Here is a 20,990-nt window from a genome sequence, read left to right on the forward strand (position 1 = left end):
GTTACTTTAAATATTTCACATCTATACTGTAAACATCTGCCCTGAAGAAATTACTTTGCATTCCCTTTTTAAATAGTGAATAGTTATTTTCTGTTATCTACAAAACGGCAATTTGTCACAGACTCTCCACCATGACACGATAAATTTACAGAGGTTCACAGATTAGCCACTGGAGTTGGTGTGCATCCAAATAAAAACAGGTCCAATCAGCTGCATGGTGGTGAGGAACAGCCACCACGTGTGGATGATCTGTAAAGTCCAGTCTAACCCAATGTTTATATTTAATCAGTGAAATTGAGGAATTTCAGATGGTTTTGGTTGAGCTTTATCTCATTTGGCACTACAATGCTGAATTTACCTCCCAGTGCAATTCCACTTTCTTTTAAACACATGGCTTATTTCTGCTCGAGACAAACTGAAGCACAATATGAATGGACTAATGAAGGAAACACGAGTTATCTGATAAGAACAAATGAAAGCATGTTTCACTTGTAAACCAAAGAGCTTCTAAGTCCATTTATTTTAAATAGAAGGTGCTGAAGATTTTTTTTGCTGTTTTGGGGGGGGGGGTTTCAACACCTTAATCCTACTCAGGTTAGGTTTAATACTGTCTGCACACAATCGAGAACACAAAACAGTAATATACAGACAACACAAAACCAACAAGATGCCATGTGACATAGAGTGGGCGATTTATAAAAGATGAAGTAACAGTTTCTGGACTGAACCTCTACAAATACTTGGGAGGACAATAAAATCCCCAACTGTAAACTGACAGGAGATTAACGTTTAGGCTTAGTGGATGGTAGGACATTTAAAGAAATAAACATAATGACATGGTGAAAGATGGACAGAAAATTACATTATGCTAACATTTTGGCCTTATTTCTCCTTGCTGCTATCAGTTCCACGCCCTGCTCGTCTCCGGCCATCCCCACCTCGCTCCGTCCTTTGGTCTCAGCTCCGGCACGGGTGCTGGTGCAATCCCCATCAAGCCTAGGCATCAGAAGACGCCCCCCTCAGGCTTCCAGGCGGCATTGTGGACCAGGCAGGTACAGCACTGTATGGCCTGCCACCAGCTTTGGCAGTTTAAGGGCTCCACATTGGCCTTGGCCATCATCACCTTGGAGTTGGAGGCGCTCACTCCTGACTGGTTCTCCGTTTTCACCGACCTACTGAAAAAAGCGCAGGTAAGAGAACATCTTAGGCCCACTAAAGGATTAATTCATTGCTGTTTATCAGGAGCAGGTTAAAACATTGAGTTTGCTTTCATGAAAACTTGTGGTGTTGAAATCATGTATTATCAGTGCAAACTCCAGCCCTACAGTTTGTAATAAATTCAGGTTCTGAGAGACTTTAGCTTGAGTTTTTATTAAAGTGACATAGAACACCCTCTACTGGGCACACCTAATGATGTGCACAAAGGGCTTAAAATATTTTTTTTTTTCGTGATGGCGATTTGATGATTCTAAGATAACAGTGAGCTTTGGTGACATTTAACCTCGCCTACCATTCTCTTTATTGTGTGTAGAAGCAAAAACACTGCTGCCCTTGCTCAGCTTGGTATGCAAAAAAATCTTCTTTTTTTTCCCCCCATTGAATAAATGTAATAAAAGATCTTTTTTAATTTGAGATTATGCTGCCTATTAGAGCTGCACAATAACTTGCGTATATATCGTCGTTGCAATTTTCAAATCGCAGAGATCAGTTTGGAGTGCAATAATTGTTGGCTAATATATTCCAAGTATTCTAAACTTGCACTTTAAATGCTACTTTGATATTTAGCCAGGTGAACAGAGCATCATAGCAGCACATGCTAAAACTGAACACAATAGACATTATCCAAAAAGCCAAATGTCCTAGAGTGCAGGAAGCACAGATGAGGGGAAAAAAAAGTCGTTGTGTCATCGTAGTCTTCTGCTTCATCCAGGACCGGGTCGCAGACTCAGTAGAGACAGTACAGACGTCCCTCTCCCCAGACACCTCCTCCAGCTCCTCCGGGGGGAACCCAAGGCGTTCTCAGGCCAGCTGAGAGACATAGTTCCTCCAGCGTGTCCTGGGCCGTCCCCCTGGACATCCTCCCGGTGGGACGTCCAGGAGGCATCCGGTATAGATCCCCGAGCCACCTCAAGTGGCTCCTCTCGATGTGGAGGAGCAGCGGCTCTCCTCCGAGCCCCTCCCGGATGGCCGAGCTCCTCGCCCTATCTCTAAGGGAGTGCCCGGCCACCCTACAGAGGAAGCTCATTTCAACCGCTTTTCTCGTAAATGTATCTCGTTTTTTCGGTCATGACCCAAAGTTCATGGCCATAGGTGAGGGTAGGAACGTAGACTGACCGGTAAAATCGAGAGCTTTGCTTTTCAGCTCAGCTCTCCACCACAACGGCCCATTGCTGCGGCAGGCACAACGATCCGTCTGTCGATTAAAAGATACACTAAACTCAGCATGTTTTTTTTTTTTCTTCTATTGTATTATTTTTCATGCACATATATGAGGTTTGTCTAAAAATATCCCCCTGAAGGCACGTTTTGGTTCATGCAGATGGGTAATGTGTTATTTCCTGTTTTAAAAAAAAGAAAATTTAAATCTTTGGTTGAAACAGCCTCCCACGGCTCCAACCTCTGTAATTATTAGCACAGGTAAACAAAAGTGTTTTTAAATGCAGGTTTACATGTCTAGTACTTAATGCCCACTTTGAGACCAAGTAAATGCTTGAAAATGTAAAACCCACACATGATATTGCTTTAGAAATCATCACCTCATAGCTGTTGTTTAACGCTGGTTGTGATCCAGCTGAACTCATCACTTACGTTTTTCCTCCCAGGTTGACAGTGCTGAGTTCATCCACTGTAAAGAAATTGTAGACGAGTACCTACACAGCATGGAGTTCTCCCCGCCAGCCAACTCTGTGTACATCTTGGATAGCTCCCAGATCCAGGAGCATCAACAGCAGCAGGTATGGAGCCCCTCACAGCGCCACTTGGCTGCCAGAAGGGTGCATGGTGGCAGTGAACAAGGGGATTTGGATGACTACTATGACGGTTTTAGGCATTTGTATAATGAGGAGAGGGATATGGAAGATTTATTTGAATTTCAGCAGAAAGGTGTCTTACCCTGCCCACCGCTTCACCCCGTTGACAACTAACATCACCGTCCACCTTCTGATTGGATGATTCCAGAAGTTACCGATTTACAATCTAGTTGGTTTTAGTTGAATGTGGATTTGGTTAAAAGATCAATTTTATTTTGCTGTGACATTGGGGAAGCTAAAGAGAAAATGAGAGAATTTGTTCAGCTTAATTGTCATAAGACATGACCGTTTCTCTTTAGTGAAGTTTGTTTTAGATTATCAGCCAAACGGTTTCATGATGTTAGACGTAAGCAGTTTTACTTGTTTTGTTTTTCTTAACCATAATTTTGTTTTTTAATGTGCGATGTCTTGGTGCTCAGGTTCCTCCCCAGAGCCCAAAGCACTTTAAGATAAAGTTGAGCTTTTTACAAATATTTTTGCAGCCTCAGTTTTTTATATATGTGAAACTTTTCCTTAACACCTTATTTACAAAAGCGACATTTTACACAAAGCTTTACTTTGTTTTGCTAAATTATGCAATTTCTTTTTTAGTGTTATACTGCATTGTGTATTCATTTCCTTCATGCAACTGTTGTTACATATCAAATATGAGCACCTTTTTTGGGAGATTAGTTCAAGACTACAACAGAACGACAAAGCAGTTAATTTCATGGTATTTATTTAATTTTCAGTATTTTGCAAGTGCACTCGGTGTGAGAGCACAAGTAATGTGAGACTTAAGTTTGGGATCAAGGCATCATGTTTTGATTTAATCAGGCAGAGATTAGCCAGTGCCATGAGATTATCTTGATCAAAGCATGGTGAAAAATGTGACCATTTAAGCAACATTTTGATGTTTGTTTATAGGCGCAGAGTGTGTCTCCACTGCCAAAGCTCTGAAGCTCAAAGACACTGAATACTCACAGCAATAATGTTTGCATTGTGAACCAGTTTTCTAAACCTTGAAGATGTTTTTTAATGTTACTTCATATTTTCCTTCATGTGCCGAGGCAGCTATGTCATACAGATTTTCTGACCACATAAATAAACTACAACGTAAAAAACCTTTGTGTCAAATGATTGGTTTGTCAGTCTCAAAGAATGGGAGGGGGTTGAAGAAATTATCTCCTTATTGGCACCATTGTATGAACTGAAAGAAAATTTAATTAAAGTGCTTTCTTCTGGTTGGTGTTAAAAGGAATGCAATAGTCTTATTTAAAATAACACCAAATGGCAAATAAGACACCATCTGCAAGGTCATGAGTCGGACAAAGTTAAAGCACACCCTATGGGAATTGAGCAATACTCCATAACACCTGCCATCCAAGAAACCATATATCACATATGTTGATAGATTTAGGAGAGAATACAAATAATAAAGAAAGCTGTCAACTGGAACTAAATGTAATTACTGAAGATAAGATATGGGAGGATATGTGTGCGACCTGCCATAAAGGTAATTTAGCTGGCAGCCAAAATTTAGGTTGGACCCCCCCCCTTTGTAATCTACAAATATATCACCGCTCTGCTGGAGAAAATGTGGTATGACAGGAGACCACTTGCATTTCTTTTGGGACTGCCCTCTGTCAGAAATACTGGGACGACATAAAAATGGAGACAAAAAAAATATTTGTATTGACATTCCCATGGGACCTGGGACTATTTGATCTAGGAGCACCCCCTGAAACTGAAGTTTACACAATGGAACAGCCAACTGCTAAACAGGAGATGAAAATGGCATTTCATCCAATGACTCAATATTTAAATGCTTGATCTTATTGAAATATGCACTGTCAAGAATTGTTTGTATGCATGTACATTAATAATCTTTAATAAAAGTATTTAAAAAAAACAGTACAGTTATTAAGCAATTTCCAGTAAACATTTTGTCAGCCCATAAAATACAACTTCTTAATTTTGCAGCAGTATTTGGAAGTTCCTAATTGAGGAATTCTGCTTCATTTTTCTACAAATAAGCTACTATTTTGACATTTGTTTCCAGCAGAGTCTTACTTTTGTCATGAGCAGATTGAAATGAAACTGTTAGCTTTAGCAGTAGGATAGAAATACTGTAAAAGCAATGCAGTGGATTCCAAAACTGAGCTGTCTCCTGTTCACATACAAGCTAGCAGGTGTGCTGCAGCACAGCAAGCTGCCACTGGAAGTTAGGAAAGTAGCAGTTCTGTGACCAGTTGTCATTCTTGCATGAATGACACCCTCTCCTATGCTACCCCTTTTTTACCAATTGCAAACTTTCTTTTAAAGAACCTGCAATCGGTGTAGAATACGTCAGTTTAAGTGTGATCAGTCTTTTTATTGTGTTTACTCTTGAATTTATCTAAACAGGGTTTTAATGGAAACAAAAACTGAAAAAAATCTCTTTTGTTCACAAATAAAGATTTCAGAAATCCTAAATTATGTTAAAATAATTGCTTTTCAGTGTAAAATAATCCATTTCAGGTTTGACCAATTCAAACTAATTTAGACCTCAAAATGGAGATGATTCAAACAAAAAAACTAAAATAGCCCTTTAATTTAGTACCAAATGTAAATGTATAAATCACAGTCAGGGCCAGATTTAATTACAGAATTTACAGTGTAACAACACAGGCTGACAATATTATCTATTAAGTAGACATTCAAGTAAGTGATAGGGAACTCCTTAAAGCCAAAACTGTTTTTGCCCTCTTTCACTGTTAACAGACTAGATGCTCTCCTGAGTGTAGCCATGTTGCCCATATCAAAACAGCCACTAAGCATGCACCATTGCTTTAAATGTTATTGGATTGTTTTTGAACAGTTTTTTTTAGGTAGATAATTATTGTAGTGATGTTTTCAGTGGTAGGAGTTTAACGCTGTTCAATAAATGGTAGCTAAAGCCACCACAATAATGCCTCTAACACACCTTGGCTCAGTTATACTATTAAAAAAATCAAAACATCTCACACAGTTCCCTCCTCAATAACAGGTGTCCATTACAGAATATTTTTAAAGTTTAGAAAGTTGTTTCTTTTTTTGATAAGCTTTTCATTTTTCATAATGTTTTAGCTAATTAAAGTCTGAAACAATGAAAAAGGAAAGCCTTGAATTATCTGAGCATAAAAAAATCTTGTGTGGCTTCACCTGCGATTAACTTTCCTTTTTTAATGCTGCGAACTGTGAAACACGTCCCTGCAGCAGAAATGAGCAGCTGCTCTAGACTGTCAATGATTACCACTCAGCTCTGTTAGCAGTGTCCTGATGCTTTAGAAGGACACGTGTAGAGATGTGAACATATTGTGCTGCTGGAAGAGATCCAGTAAGCCACGCAGGTGGTGCACAGAACAATAATAATAGACCTGGCAAAGGCTTCACAGTAAACAGAGAATCTGCATTACTGCGGTGTGACTTGCTCTCTCTGTTTCTAAAGGATTACTGAAGTACTCTGGGTGGAGAAACAGAATGGATCAAAGATACGAGAAACGGTTGGTAAAAAACAAATATGATCTTTTGACAAAATTAAGCACTTGAAAATATCTGTTTTCCAGATCGCACATTGAAAATTAATAAGATTTAAAAAGAACTGATATAAGGCAGGGCTGCACGGTGGAGCAGTTGGTAGCACTGTTGCCTTGCAGCAAGAAGGTCCTGGGTTCAATTCCCAGCTGGGGGTCTTTCTGCATGGAGTTTGCATGTTTTCCCCGTGCATGCATGGGTTCTCACCAGGTACTCTGGCTTCTTCCCACAGTCCAAAAGACATGCCTGTTAGGTTAATTGGTCACTCTAAATTACCCTTAGGTGTATGAATGTGCATGGTTGCCCTGCGATGGACTGGCAACCTGTCCAGGGTGTACCCCGCCTCTCGCCCATAGACTGCTGGAGATAGGCACCAGCTCCCCCACGACCCACTATAGAATAAGTGGTAGAAAATGACTGACTGACTAAAATAAGGCAACATTGTATTCTTATGTGTAAAAATCTAAATCAGAGTTCCAAATTTCATAAAAACTAATAAAGTTGATTTAAGTTTTTATTAATTTACAATCACTTCCCTTAAGACCTAAAACATCATAAAATGAGCTGGTTCTCGATTGTCATTACATGCAGTTTGCATAGACACACAGGCAGCATCTCTTTATATATTAGAAAAGTTAATAAATGGGTAGAAATGTTCATAATGCTTGAACTTTTTCACATTTTGTCTCAATATGACTACAATGCATTGTGATTTTATATAGACCAACACAAAGTAGTGACTAATTGTGAAGTGGAAGGAAAATGATAAATGGTTTAATTTTTTCTTTTAAGAACAAAAACCTAAAGTGTGGCATGCATTTGTATTCAGACCCCTTTACTCTAAGACCAACATAAATCCAGTGCAACTGATCACATTTAGAAGTCATGAATTAACTCGACAATGTAGTCTTAGTTGTGTGAAGGCCTCAGTGCTTTAAAAACATCATCGGGGATAAAGTTGAGAAACATAAAAGCGGGGTTAGATGTCAAAAATAATCTCACCAAGCACTGTTTGATCTTCAGAAAATGGACGGCAGAACTCCAAACCTACTATGAGATGGCCATCTTCCAAATATGACAAGCCAACCAAGGAGAGCATTAATCAGAGATGCAGCCAAGAGGCCCATGGTAGTTTTGGAGAAACTCAGCTCAGACGAGAAAATCTTAAACTGGAAGTATTAGTTTGGAACACCAACACTGCACATTAGCATGAACTCGCCATTCTCACTGTGACAAATAGTGATGGCAAGACCATGGTATTGGAATGTTTTTTTTTCCCAGGAAGTACAGGGAAACTGGTCAAAGCTGATGGGAATATAGAATAAGCTAAATACAGGGTAATTCTGGAGGAAGAACTCCTAGATGTTTTGAGACTGGGGTAAAGGTTTACTTAGATTGGTCCAGTTAAAGTGCAAACTAAACTCAAATTGAGCTATTTTGTAAGGAAAATTGGGCAGAAATGTCAGTCTCCAGATGTGCAAAGCCATAAGATACATAGGGTGAAAGACGAAGTTGCAGCTGCAGCGCGGTTCTACAAAGTATTAAGTCAGGGACGCAACATATGAATATATAGCTGAAAAAAAAAGCTGTTTATAAATATACAGGGGTTGGACAATGAAACTGAAACACCTGTCATTTTAGTGTGGGAGGTTTCATGGCTAAATTGGACCAGCCTGGTAGCCAGTCTTCATTGATTGCACATTGCATCAGTAAGAGCAGAGTGTGAAGGTTCAATTAGCAGGGTAAGAGCACAGTTTTGCTCAAAATATTGAAATGCACACAACATTATGGGTGACATACCAGAGTTCAAAAGAGGATAAATTGTTGGTGCACATCTTGCTGGCGCATCTGTGACCAAGACAGCAAGTCTTTGTGATGTATCAAGAGCCACGGTATCCAGGGTAATGTCAGCATACCACCAAGAAGGACGAACCACATCCAACAGGATTAACTGTGGACGCAAGAGGAAGCTGTCTGAAAGGGATGTTCGGGTACTAACCCAGATTGTATCCAAAAAACATAAAACCACGGCTGCCCAAATCACGGCAGAATTAAATGTGCACCTCAACTCTCCTGTTTCCACCAGAACTGTCCGTCGGGAGCTCCACAGGGTCAATATACACGGCCTGGCTGCTATAGCCAAACCTTTGGTCACTTATGCCAATGCCAAACGTCAGTTTCAATGGTGCAAGGAGCGCAAATCTTGGGCTGTGGACAATGTGAAACATGTATTGTTCTTTGATGAGTCCACCTTTACTGTTTTCCCCACATCCGGGAGAGTTACGGTGTGGAGAAGCCCCAAAGAAGCGTACCACCCAGACTGTTGCATGCCCACAGTGAAGCATGGGGGTGGATCAGTGATGGTTTGGGCTGCAATATCATGGCATTCCCTTGGCCCAATACTTATGCTAAATGGGCGCGTCACTGCCAAGGACTACCGAACCATTCTTGAGGACCATGTGCATCCAATGGTTCCTAAACATTGTATCCTGAAGGCAGTGCCATGTATCAGGATGACAGTGCACCAATACACACAGCAAGACTGGTGAAAGATTGGATTGATGAACATGAAAGTGAAGTTGAACATCTCCCATGGCCTGCACAGTCACCAGATCTAAATATTATTGAGCCACTTTGGGGTGTTTTGGAGGAGCGAGTCAGGAAACGTTTTCCTCCACCAGTATCACGTAGTGACCTGGTCTCTATCCTGCAAGAATGGCTTAAAATCCCTCTGACCACTGTGCAGGACTTGTATATGTCACTCCCAAGACGAATTGACGCTGTATTGGCCGCAAAAGGAGGCCCTACACCATACTAATAAATTATTGTGGTCTAAAACCAGGTGTTTGTTTCATTGTCCAACCCCTGTATATAAATATAATGAAATGTGGTTGTAACATGATAAAATGTTCAAGGGATATGAATAGTTGGGCAACGCACTGTACTTCTCCTTTTCACTGCTGCACTTCACCTTCGGCAAACACAAACAAATCAGAGCGGTTAGCAGCTCAGTGTTGAGTTACAAATCGTTAAACTCTGCATCTCAAACTGACAGCTGTTTTAGTTCCAGACAAGAAGCGCTGCATCGTGTCTGAGTGCGTCTTTACCTGCCCCTGTTTCATCATCATCCTCATCTCCCAGGAGTAAACACAGACAAACAAATCAGAGCATAGAGAGGCTTTGCATTTATTTGCATCAACAGACAGTAAATACAGCTGCTCTCTTCTCCATGTCTGAGAGTAAACTCTCCTGCAGAGAGCTGAGGCTTAAATGTTTACTGGCTTCATAATCATGATTCCACTGACATAACATATCAACATGATCACGCATGGTTTACAATATTGTTAAGTCACTCACAAATAATGTACACTCTCTTATAGGCTTCTTACATCATATTTATTAATCAGATTTAAAAACTATTACATTTTGCATATTACTATAAGCTTGGTAAGCTCTAGAAAATATTCACATACATTAACTGCAGCACTAGAATATTGCATAGATTTTTAAGACATAGGCCTACGTTAGGTTGTCAGTACCTCTGTAAATTAAGGTACTCAGTTATTGCTTGACACGCTGAGATTTAAATCTATTATTACCTCTATTGAGGGACTGATTACACTAAACTAATTTCTCATGGTTACAAAAGGTTTGACAAGACAAATCACATGGGAATATTTCAAATCGATCAGCAACGTTGAGGACGTTTTCATCTTGGATTTGAATGTCAGTTCTACAAAAACTGGCCACACCATATATTTTCTTTGAATACATATTTTGCCCGTATTTCTTAAATTGCAGTACCAAAAAAAAAATGACTATGCTCGACAGGTTTTAATCACCGTTTTGATGGCTAATGAGGAAACAAATAAAATACAGAATTTTTTTTAAAAACAAAGAAATTAAAATAAACAGATATACTCATAACAAAAATCTCCAAAAATCACATAGAAAGATCCTGAATCAATGAGATGGCCACTGATGGGATGTGAAAATGTCTCCTCAATATCTCTCTTACCATCTTTCACTCTTTTTCTCTTCTGTGGCTTCACCACCATCATCATCATCCTCAGTGTCTTTGGTCCATGTGCACAATGTCAAGATGGAATGTCAAATAACAAGACAAAGAAAAAAAAAAACAACAAGACAGATGTGGTCGTTGCTATGGTGATGAAGGACAAATCCATGGTCGTGTGTTGATGGGTGCGCTGTGCCCCAAAAATTAACTGAAAAACAATGAAACAATAAAGAAAATAAAGTGAATCAATGGCTGACTAGGCCTTTGAAATTACAAAATAAAGACATGAATTATGCAGACAGAGAAAAATGAAGTTGCAATGAAATAAAAAATATATATTAAGTGTTAGTGATAGCCAGGGGATAAACTAAATATAGCTTTTAAACTAAAACACCTGCCTGTTTAATCACCTGTGTTGCAAAAGGCCACATCTCATCACGTTTTCGTTTGGGCAAATAAAACTGTCACTTTATTAGTAATCTCGAGAGCTCCGGAAGCACTTGAACATATTCACAAAATGGAAGACCAGATTGCCTCGTATTTACACTGGCAGTATTCATGGGCAGCCACAAGAGGGAGCAACATGTCTGCTTTCACAATTGAGACCACACGAAAATGAATGACCGACAGAACAGAACCGACCAAGGCTCATTCTGAAAACAATGGCCAGAATTGATTTGTAAGACAACAATCCTGCAACTTTCTCTGTGTTAATGTAACTGACCACCTCAGAAAGGATTCCAGGTATTAACAGCCTTCAGAAAATGTGAAAAATAATGAGTCAACAAAAAAAAACTGTGTTATTACAGGTCCTTCTCAAAATATTAGCATATTGTGATAAAGTTCATTATTTTCCATAATGTCATGATGAAATTTTAACATTCATATATTTTAGATTCATTGCACACTAACTGAAATATTTCAGGTCTTTTATTGTCTTAATATGGATGATTTTGACATACAGCTCATGAAAACCCAAAATTCCTATCTCACAAAATTAGCATATCATTAAAAGGGTCTCTAAACAAGCTATGAACCTAATCATCTGAATCAACGAGTTAACTCTAAACACCTGCAAAAGATTCCTGAGGCCTTTAAAACTCCCAGCCTGGTTCATCACTCAAAACCCCAATCATGGGTAAGACTGCCGACCTGACTGCTGTCCAGAAGGCCACTATTGACACCCTCAAGCAAGAGGGTAAGACACAGAAAGACATTTCTGAACGAATAGGCTGTTCCCAGAGTGCTGTATCAAGGCACCTCAGTGGGAAGTCTGTGTGAAGGAAAAAGTGTGGCAGAAAACGCTGCACAACGAGAAGAGGTGACCGGACCCTGAGGAAGATTGTGGAGAAGGGCCGATTCCAGACCTTGGGGGACCTGCGGAAGCAGTGGACTGAGCCTGGAGTAGAAACATCCAGAGCCACCGTGCACAGGCGTGTGCAGGAAATGGGCTACAGGTGCCGCATTCCCCAGGTCAAGCCACTTTTGAACCAGAAATAGTGGCAGAAGCGCCTGACCTGGGCTACAGAGAAGCAGCACTGGACTGTTGCTCAGTGGTCCAAAGTACTTTTTTCGGATGAAAGCAAATTCTGCATGTCATTCGGAAATCAAGGTGCCAGAGTCTGGAGGAAGACTGGGGAGAAGGAAATGCCAAAATGCCAGAGGTCCAGTGTCAAGTACCCACAGTCAGTGATGGTCTGTGGTGCCGTGTCAGCTGCTGGTGTTGGTCCACTGTGTTTTATCAAGGGCAGGGTCAATGCAGCTAGCTATCAGGAGATTTTGGAGCACTTCATGCTTCCATCTGCTGAAAAGCTTTATGGAGATGAAGATTTCATTTTTCAGCACGACCTGGCACCTGCTCACAGTGCCAAAACCACTGGTAAATGGTTTACTGACCATGGTATCACTGTGCTCAATTGGCCCGTCAACTCTCCTGACCTGAACCCCATAGAGATTCTGTGGGATTTTGTGAAGAGAACGTTGAGAGACTCAAGACCCAACACTCTGGATGAGCTAAAGGCCGCTATCGAAGCATCCTGGGCCTCCATAAGACCTCAGCAGTGCCACAGGCTGATTGCCTCCATGCCACGCCGCATTGAAGCAGTCATTTCTGCAAAAGGATTCCCAACCAAGTATTGAGTGCATAACTGTACATGATTATTTGAAGGTTGACGTTTTTTGTATTAAAAACACTTTTCTTTTATTGGTCGGATGAAATATGCTAATTTTGTGAGATAGGAATTTTGGGTTTTCATGAGCTGTATGCCAAAATCATCCTTATTAAGACAATAAAAGACCTGAAATATTTCAGTTAGTGTGCAATGAATCTAAAATATATGAATGTTAAATTTTCATCATGACATTATGGAAAATAATTAACTTTATCACAATATGCTAATATTTTGAGATGGACCTGTACACAGATTTTCTTTAATAATCCACTTTTCCAGGAGGTCTGCCTGAACACCTTCAAATGAAGTCTTTTGTTAGTGGCGTTAATGTTTCAAAACTTTGCAATTAAACGTTTTTTTTTTTTACATGATGAAACCGTGGAAAACACAACTTGAGCGCAGCTCTTGATGACGTCATTAAACGGAGTGAAAGCAAGACACAGCCTGAGCAACTTAAAGTCAAACCACTAGTCACAAAAGCTTATAGGTATGCGCAATTTAAGCTGTTAAGAAAACATATTACGGTCTCTGCAGCAACCCGCTACTGATAGGAACACTCTCTCCTAACTTTAAACTTAATAATAACAACCAAAGGCTTTTGCCCTAACAATCAAAAATGATAGATTACGCAGAGTTGCTTCTGTGCCCCCGTGTGTCTTATTACGACTCTGGACTTTCCGCCAGGCAGGGATTAACATTTGGCTGTTGGTTAGCAGGACACAACTGAAGTTCAAATACCAACACAGATGTAGCAAGTGACGATTCTGCATGCTGACCTGCTTAATAATTAAGAATTTTAATAAAAGAAGAACATCCCTGTAGGGGTTAAAAAATGTAGTGCAAATAAGCAAACTTTCTGTCAAATCTTTAGACTCGTGTTTCTTTTTCACAATTAAAGTAGGAAAATATGGAAATGAAAACTGACTATTCGGCCACATTAAAATCCAGTTTATATGATCAAAAAGGACAGCAGAAAGTTTACCAGGCTCCAAATATGATGCTTCACATCTTAACCAATATATTTTCCAAGGCTGAAAAATTAAAGTGAACAAGTTCTTGTTGACTGTAAATCTATTTCTGAATATTGAGCTGAACTATAAACATGAAGTTATATAATTAGTGTAAGATATAAGAAGCAAATTTTGTGCAGGGGGAAGAACTTAAGAAACAAAAAAAGCCTGGATTAAAAATATAAACACAAGTTTATTTACATACATAAAAATCTGAAGTTTCCTTGAATGTGTATATGGAAAAAAGGCAAATAAGAAGGCCTACACGTAGTTTTATTTAGACTATTGCAAGTTTAATACAAGACTCAATAATGGAGGCCCCTTCATAAACAACTCGCTGCTGATGAATGTTTCGTTTTGGTCTTCTGAGAGCAACATTTCACATTTTAGTGCCGATTATACAGATTTTTTTTAAATAAACAGAAATTTCCCCGTGTTTTTTTTTTAGTGTGTTGTATCTAGCTCCCTGGAGAAGAAAAATAATCACTGTATTTTCCGGTCTATAAGTCGCTCTAGTCTCATCATTAAAAAAATGCGTCATGAAGAGGAAAGAAAAAAATAAATAAATTATAAGTTGGACTGGACTCTACGTCACATTTATTTAGAAATTTATTTTACAAGAAAGTCCAAGAACAGACATTCAATCTGGAAAGACCAGTTATTCAACTACACAACAGCACACACAACAACTGGCTGAGTAGATGTCCGGTATGTTAACCTGACACATTAATAGCTATTCAGCTACAGCATAAAGAACATACCTGGGAAGCTGAATAGGCTAAATTAAAATAACAAGCCAGCAAGTCCAACAAGCAAGCTACCGGTGAGGAAACTCACCAAGCTCCTGATCTCATCACTGAATCCACTGAATTCTACATCCTCGGTGTCGCTTCTGAACAACTCCGCCAACTCCAGAGGAAGATGGAGCATAGTCTCCTTCTGCGGGGCTCAGCATCAGTCTCAGTTATTCCAGCCTTTCTGAATCCCGACAGGATGGTATTGATTGTCACTGAAGTCCCCGCTTTGTCGATCCATCCAAGAACGTGCTGGATTTATATTCATCTCATCTCTCCCCAGGGCGTGGAGACGTAACTGCACCGTTGATATACCTCTACGGCTGCACGCTGTTCAAACACCCATCTGTGACTCGTCCCTTCAGCTCTGGCCATCTTGGTCTCAGCCCGCGTTTAGCTGTCTTGGTTTTCAAGAGTAAGCTCTTTTTTTCGCCAGTCCCTCACAAGTTTCTCGCTCACTCCAAACTTTCTTTCTGCTGCTCGATTACCATTTTCGGCTGCATATTTTACTAACTGCAGAATACGATTTTGTTTTTGGGGACGTTTTGTTTGTGCTCAGTCTTTCTAAATTCTCTTTAAGTTTATGTTTAGTTCAGAGCCCTCTCGCGGCTGCAGACAGCAGTATTTAGTCCTTGGTTCATGTCAGTCGGTTTAAATTGACATTTAAACATGATAAATATTTATATACAAGTCGCACCCGACCATAAGCCAGAGGACGAACCAAACTATGAAAAAAAGTGCGACTTGTAGTCCAGAAAATACAGTAATAATATAATCTAATGTAGTCTTAACTGTATTATACAGTAGTTGTCGTTTTGAAGATGAACTTGGTTTGAAATAAAAATGTGTGGCACTTCAACTGTACTAGAAAAGACATCAGAACATGTAATTTCATCAAGTTTTGCCTTTTCTTGGCTAAAGCATCACTTAGTAAAGCTTTTTGCTGCCTGAGAGAGCGAGTTGACTGCCTCTACCCCAAGCATCCTGAATAATTAGAGCGAAACTAAAGGAATGAGTGAAAGCACAGGAAATGTTAAACTTGGGCAGGACAAAAAAGAAGGGGGAAACTGGCTTCACATTTGCCAGGTCCTTAAAAAAAAAAAAACTTGTGTTTTGGAGATAATTTCCCAGCAGCAGAGCACACTCCTTCACAGGCTCATTAGTGAGAGGATTCACTGCTGGACATGGCAGAATGTGTACTTCCTGCTTATAAGAAAAAGAGTTAAACAGCAAAACAAGAAGGGAAAACTGTAGCATATGATGGGTTAGGGTTTCAACTCTGAGGCACATAATGGAAGGAAGGGTTGGTTAAAGAAATTAGAAGGCTTAGAAAATGAAGCGTCCTGTTATTGGAAGTAGATTACGGGAAATGAGTGATTAAGAGGAGGGACCGCCTTACTTTTTCTTGTCCTTGTCTTTTTTGAGGGGTTGAGATAAGGAAAGGGTCTCAACTGCCACTTTCTTCCTGTTGAAGGCATTCATCTCCTCCTCAAGCTCTCTCCGCTTCTCCTCCACCTTCCTCTTCTCCTCCTGGTGCATCCGCTTCAGCTGCTCAAACTTTTCATGGAGCTGAGGAGAAGGAAAAAATTCATTAAAATCAAAAAAAAAATATTTAAACTCTTATTCTTTTTTATCCTGGCTATGGTTACGTTTCAAATGCTAATCACAAATTTATATGAAATAAAAGAAAAAGGCTTAAGGTTAAGGTGACAAAAAGACAATTTTACCAATGTTGTTTTTATTTAAAAAGCAGTTTGTTTTGGGTTTCTGTTCTGGTTTTCAGGCCAGCAGCTTTGTCTTTTATGGATTCAGCATCTGCAACTGCTCACTCCCGGACTGTGAAGGAAGTTAAGCTGCTAAGAAGTTTGAAACTAAACTAAATAAAGCTTTACCACAAGCAGGTAAAGCAAAGGTCACAAATCTGCACAACTTCAGTTCACTACTTAAATGATAAACTGTACATTGGTTAATTTCCGACCATTTTACATATCAAAATGTCTTACTTTTCCAGACTCAGTCCTTTTGCATCCAATTTTTAAAGCATAAATACAAATACAAATTCATGGCAGATATTTATACAGTAGACAGACAGATTCACACAAGAAATGACACACCAAAAGACAAAGGCACGGATGCGTCAACAGATGGTTTAACAGACTGTTGCATCGGCGGATGAATGAATAATGATAAATAAATTATGAAATTGTAACAACAAACTACAGACTTTAAACTAATATCTCCTTTTAGTAACTGACAAACCTCTCTCTGGTGCGTTACTATCCCAGAAGCATCTGATGAGTTAGACTTCTCTAAAATAAAATTGAGTATGCTAAAACTAACAGTTTACTGTGTGCACAGAGCTCACACTTTCCTGTTTTTAAAGGGAACAATATAAGCTCTCTTTACTCAGATATCCCCCCACAAATTTATCGAATTGCTGTTTACCTAGTACATGGCATGCTCTCAAAACTGCCTGCGAGTTTCTTAGTGAACATGGTGCCAAAAGTGATTATATTACAGGTCCTTCTCAAAATATTAGCATATTGTGATAAAGTTCATTATTTTCCGTAATGTAATGATGAAAATTTAACATTCATATATTTTAGATTCATTGCACACTAACTGAAATATTTCAGGTCTTTTATTGTCTTAATACGGATGATTTTGGCATACAGCTCATGAAAACCCAAAATTCCTATCTCACAAAATTAGCATATTTCATCCGACCAATAAAAGAAAAGTGTTTTTAATACAAAAAACGTCAACCTTCAAATAATCATGTACAGTTATGCACTCAATACTTGGTCGGGAATCCTTTTGCAGAAATGACTGCTTCAATGCGGCGTGGCATGGAGGCAATCAGCCTGTGGCACTGCTGAGGTCTTATGGAGGCCCAGGATGCTTCGATAGCGGCCTTTAGCTCATCCAGAGTGTTGGGTCTTGAGTCTCTCAACGTTCTCTTCACAAAATCCCACAGAATCTCTATGGGGTTCAGGTCAGGAGAGTTGACGGGCCAATTGAGCACAGTGATACCATGGTCAGTAAACCATTTACCAGTGGTTTTGGCACTGTGAGCACGTGCCAGGTCGTGCTGAAAAATGAAATCTTCATCTCCATAAAGCTTTTCAGCAGATGGAAGCATGAAGTGCTCCACAATCTCCTGATAGCTAGCTGCATTGACCCTGCCCTTGATAAAACACAGTGGACCAACACCAGCAGCTGACACGGCACCACAGACCATCACTGACTGTGGGTACTTGACACTGGACTTCTGGCATTTTGGCATTTCCTTCTCCCCAGTCTTCCTCCAGACTCTGGCACCTTGATTTCTGAATGACATGCAGAATTTGATTTCATCCGAAAAAAGTACTTTGGACCACTGAGCAACAGTCCAGTGCTGCTTCTCTGTAGCCCAGGTCAGGCGCTTCTGCCGCTGTTTCTGGTTCAAAAGTGGCTTGACCTGGGGAATGCGGCACCTGTAGCCCATTTCCTGCACACGCCTGTGCACGGTGGCTCTGGATGTTTCTACTCCAGACTCAGTCCACTGCTTCCGCAGGTCCCCCAAGGTCTGGAATCGACCCTTCTCCACAATCTTCCTCAGGGTCCGGTCACCTCTTCTCGTTGTGCAGCGTTTTCTGCCACACTTTTTCCTTCCCACAGACTTTCCACTGAGGTGCCTTGATACAGCACTCTGGGAACAGCCTATTCGTTCAGAAATTTCTTTCTGTGTCTTAACCTCTTGCTTGAGGGTGTCAATAGTGGCCTTCTGGACAGCAGTCAGGTCGGCAGTCTTACCCATGATTGGGGTTTTGAGTGATGAACCAGGCTGGGAGTTTTAAAGGCCTCAGGAATCTTTTGCAGGTGTTTAGAGTTAACTCATTGATTCAGATGATTAGGTTCATAGCTCGTTTAGAGACCCTTTTAATGATATGCTAATTTTGTGAGATAGGAATTTGGGGTTTTCATGAGCTGTATGCCAAAATCATCCGTATTAAGACAATAAAAGACCTGAAATATTTCAGTTAGTGTGCAATGAATCTAAAATATGTGAATGTTAAATTTTCATCATGACAAATAATGAACTTTATCACAATATGCTAATATTTTGAGAAGGACCTGTACATCAAGAGGTGCAAAAACGTTGAAACTAACTTTATTTTAATCAAAGAGACACAGCAGCTGCACAGGAATAAGTAAAATTGTACATGTTTATTTATTTTTAATTATTTGTTACAAGTAAAGGAAATAAATTTTGGCCATAGCATATGTGCTCCATTTAGTCCAGCTCCAAACATCATATGGGACCTTAAGTACTTGGAATTTAAATCCATATCAGAAATGAATGGGATGATGAGGGCCAATATTCACAAAGAATCCTAGGAATAAAAGTAGCTCCTAATGATCTCATCCTAAGAAACATTTGAAAATTTCACAAATTCTCCAATTTTTCTTAGATTTTTACCTCGGTAAGATAAAAGTTATTCACAAAGCACCTTAAGCCTTAAGAGTGCTCCTAAAGTGGACAAATGTTAAGAGTAGTGAAATAAAATCCTGGAATTTATGTTTTAGTGCGCTTGCACCAAAAGCAACAATAGACGTGAATCTTCATGCACCAGAGAGGACAAGTTTATTTCTCAACAAGCAAAAGACCAAGGCTAACTTTGTCAAAAGAACACAGCGAAGAGTTGCAGCGTGGGAAAAGGAAGAACTCATTACATTTCGTTGCAGATCATTACCTCTGTTTTCAAAACAGCGATACTGCACAACGCCTTGGAGGCTGTGGCGTTGTCCAATATGATCAGAAACGCAAGAAGTTCTACTTACCAGTTCGGACCTCCCGCTGGCAAATGATCACAAAACACAATCAGAACCCCAACGTCATTTTATATGTGTAGCCTTATAGATTGACACCTGCATAAAATGCGTGGATTTGATATTAAGAAAAAATGTTTAATTTTAAACTGTTGGAAGCAATTCCCCTTTATGGAGGTTTGAGCTGAGATCTTGGTCATGGGCCAAGAGTGTTATTGCTCCTTCTGTTTTCAAGACAAGCAGTGAGATTTTTTTGTTGCCCTTTAACTGAAAACTGCCACAAAAAGCTACATCAGGTGGTTTTATATTTATATCTTTGCTGCTGGTCGGTGAAAGTGGTTAAAACAGGAAGTCCCAGATGCATCTAAACAGAATCGCCAGTGATGCTGAAGGCCCTGAACATGTAAAACAACACGTGCCACAGCAACGTTTTTCTCACTTACCTCTCGTTCCTTTTCTTTGAGTTCTGCTTCAGTTTCTTTTACTTTGTTTACGAACATTTGCCGCATTTCTTCTTCTTTCCGCTGCAAGTCCCCTAAAAACTCTTTCCTCTTGGCTTCATATGTTTCTTGAAGACTGCAGGAATGCAAAGAGAAGGAAAAGAGACAAAAATAAGAAAGTTATTGTTCCTAAACAATAGAGAGTGTTTTCTGAAGTTGACATTTGAGCAGTTCTGTGGTTTTGCACCCTTTCCCTCTTTGTGACTCGGTGAGTGAGAATCACTCCGTCTACCTGAAAGGCTGGCTATCTGGATCTGTGTCTTTAAAGCCCATCTCCTCCAGTTTGCAGCGCCGGTACAGCTCGTAGTGGCGGGCGTGTGTCTGCTCCCTCAGATCCTCCATGTTGACTCGGATCAGCATCTCTCTGAGTTTTACAAAGTCACAGTGGCTCTCGTTCTCAACTAAAAAGAGAAAACAAACACACACCACCATTAGGACAGAAATATGCTGTTTTGTTGTCCACTTTCACCTCAGATTCCATATATTTCCAGACTTCATCTTCCAGGGCTCCCTTTAGCCATTTTAAAAATACAAATATAGTACATAGCAAAAGTATAAACTTTAATGTACTTCATTAGAGGTTTATGTAAAAGGCCAAGACACTGTGGTACATGGCTGTTTAGTAGAAGGAAAATACATGGTTTTCACAATTTCTGTCTAATAAAAATCTAGAAAGTGAGGGATGCATTTGCATTAGGCCCTCTGCAATTATAGCAGGTGTTTTTTTGTAAGTCTCCATCAGCTTCACACATCTAGAGACTGAAATGTGTGTCCATTCTTCAGGGAAAAATAGCTAAATCTCTCTTCCACTTCAATCTCAAGTCGTTTACAGTCTTCAAAGGCTTTTCTTCCTGAACTGCCTGTTATTTAACTCCATCTATATTCTCATCAACTCTGACCAGAGTCCCCTCCCCTGCTAAAGAAAAGCATCCCCACAGCATGATGCTCCCACTGCCATGTTTCACAGTGGGAATGTTGTAATAATGTTCTCTATCAAATTTAAAGACCCTCCCAAAAAAAACTTTAGTGATAGCGAAATTACACAGGTTGATTCTATTTACTAATTAGGAGACTTTTTGAATGTAATTGGTTGCACTTGATTTTATGTAGGCGTATCAGACT

The 20,990-nt window shown here is 39.8% G+C and overlaps 1 protein-coding gene across 2 annotated transcripts in view; it reads right to left on the reverse strand.

Moving 5' to 3' along the window:
- Nucleotides 1-905: 905 nt before the first annotated feature.
- Nucleotides 906-20,990, reverse strand: part of septin8a (septin 8a) — a 57,655-nt gene continuing 37,570 nt past the window's right edge. Inside the window, exons 7-10 of one of the 2 annotated variants that reach the window (XM_047380051.1) lie at nt 20,101-20,269; nt 19,812-19,944; nt 15,956-16,125; nt 906-1,175 (exon numbers count right to left, since the gene is read on the reverse strand). In XM_047380051.1, the coding sequence (XP_047236007.1) occupies nt 1,004-1,175; nt 15,956-16,125; nt 19,812-19,944; nt 20,101-20,269 (644 nt within the window). In that variant the 3' untranslated portion in view covers nt 906-1,003. Of the gene's footprint in view, nt 1,176-9,725; nt 10,790-15,955; nt 16,126-19,811; nt 19,945-20,100; nt 20,270-20,990 lie in introns of those variants that run through there. The other variant, XM_047380052.1, reaches the window with a different exon arrangement.

The sequence above is a fragment of the Girardinichthys multiradiatus genome, chromosome 11 (assembly GCF_021462225.1).
Source record: "Girardinichthys multiradiatus isolate DD_20200921_A chromosome 11, DD_fGirMul_XY1, whole genome shotgun sequence".
In the NCBI taxonomy this organism is placed as follows: Eukaryota; Metazoa; Chordata; class Actinopteri; order Cyprinodontiformes; family Goodeidae; genus Girardinichthys; species Girardinichthys multiradiatus.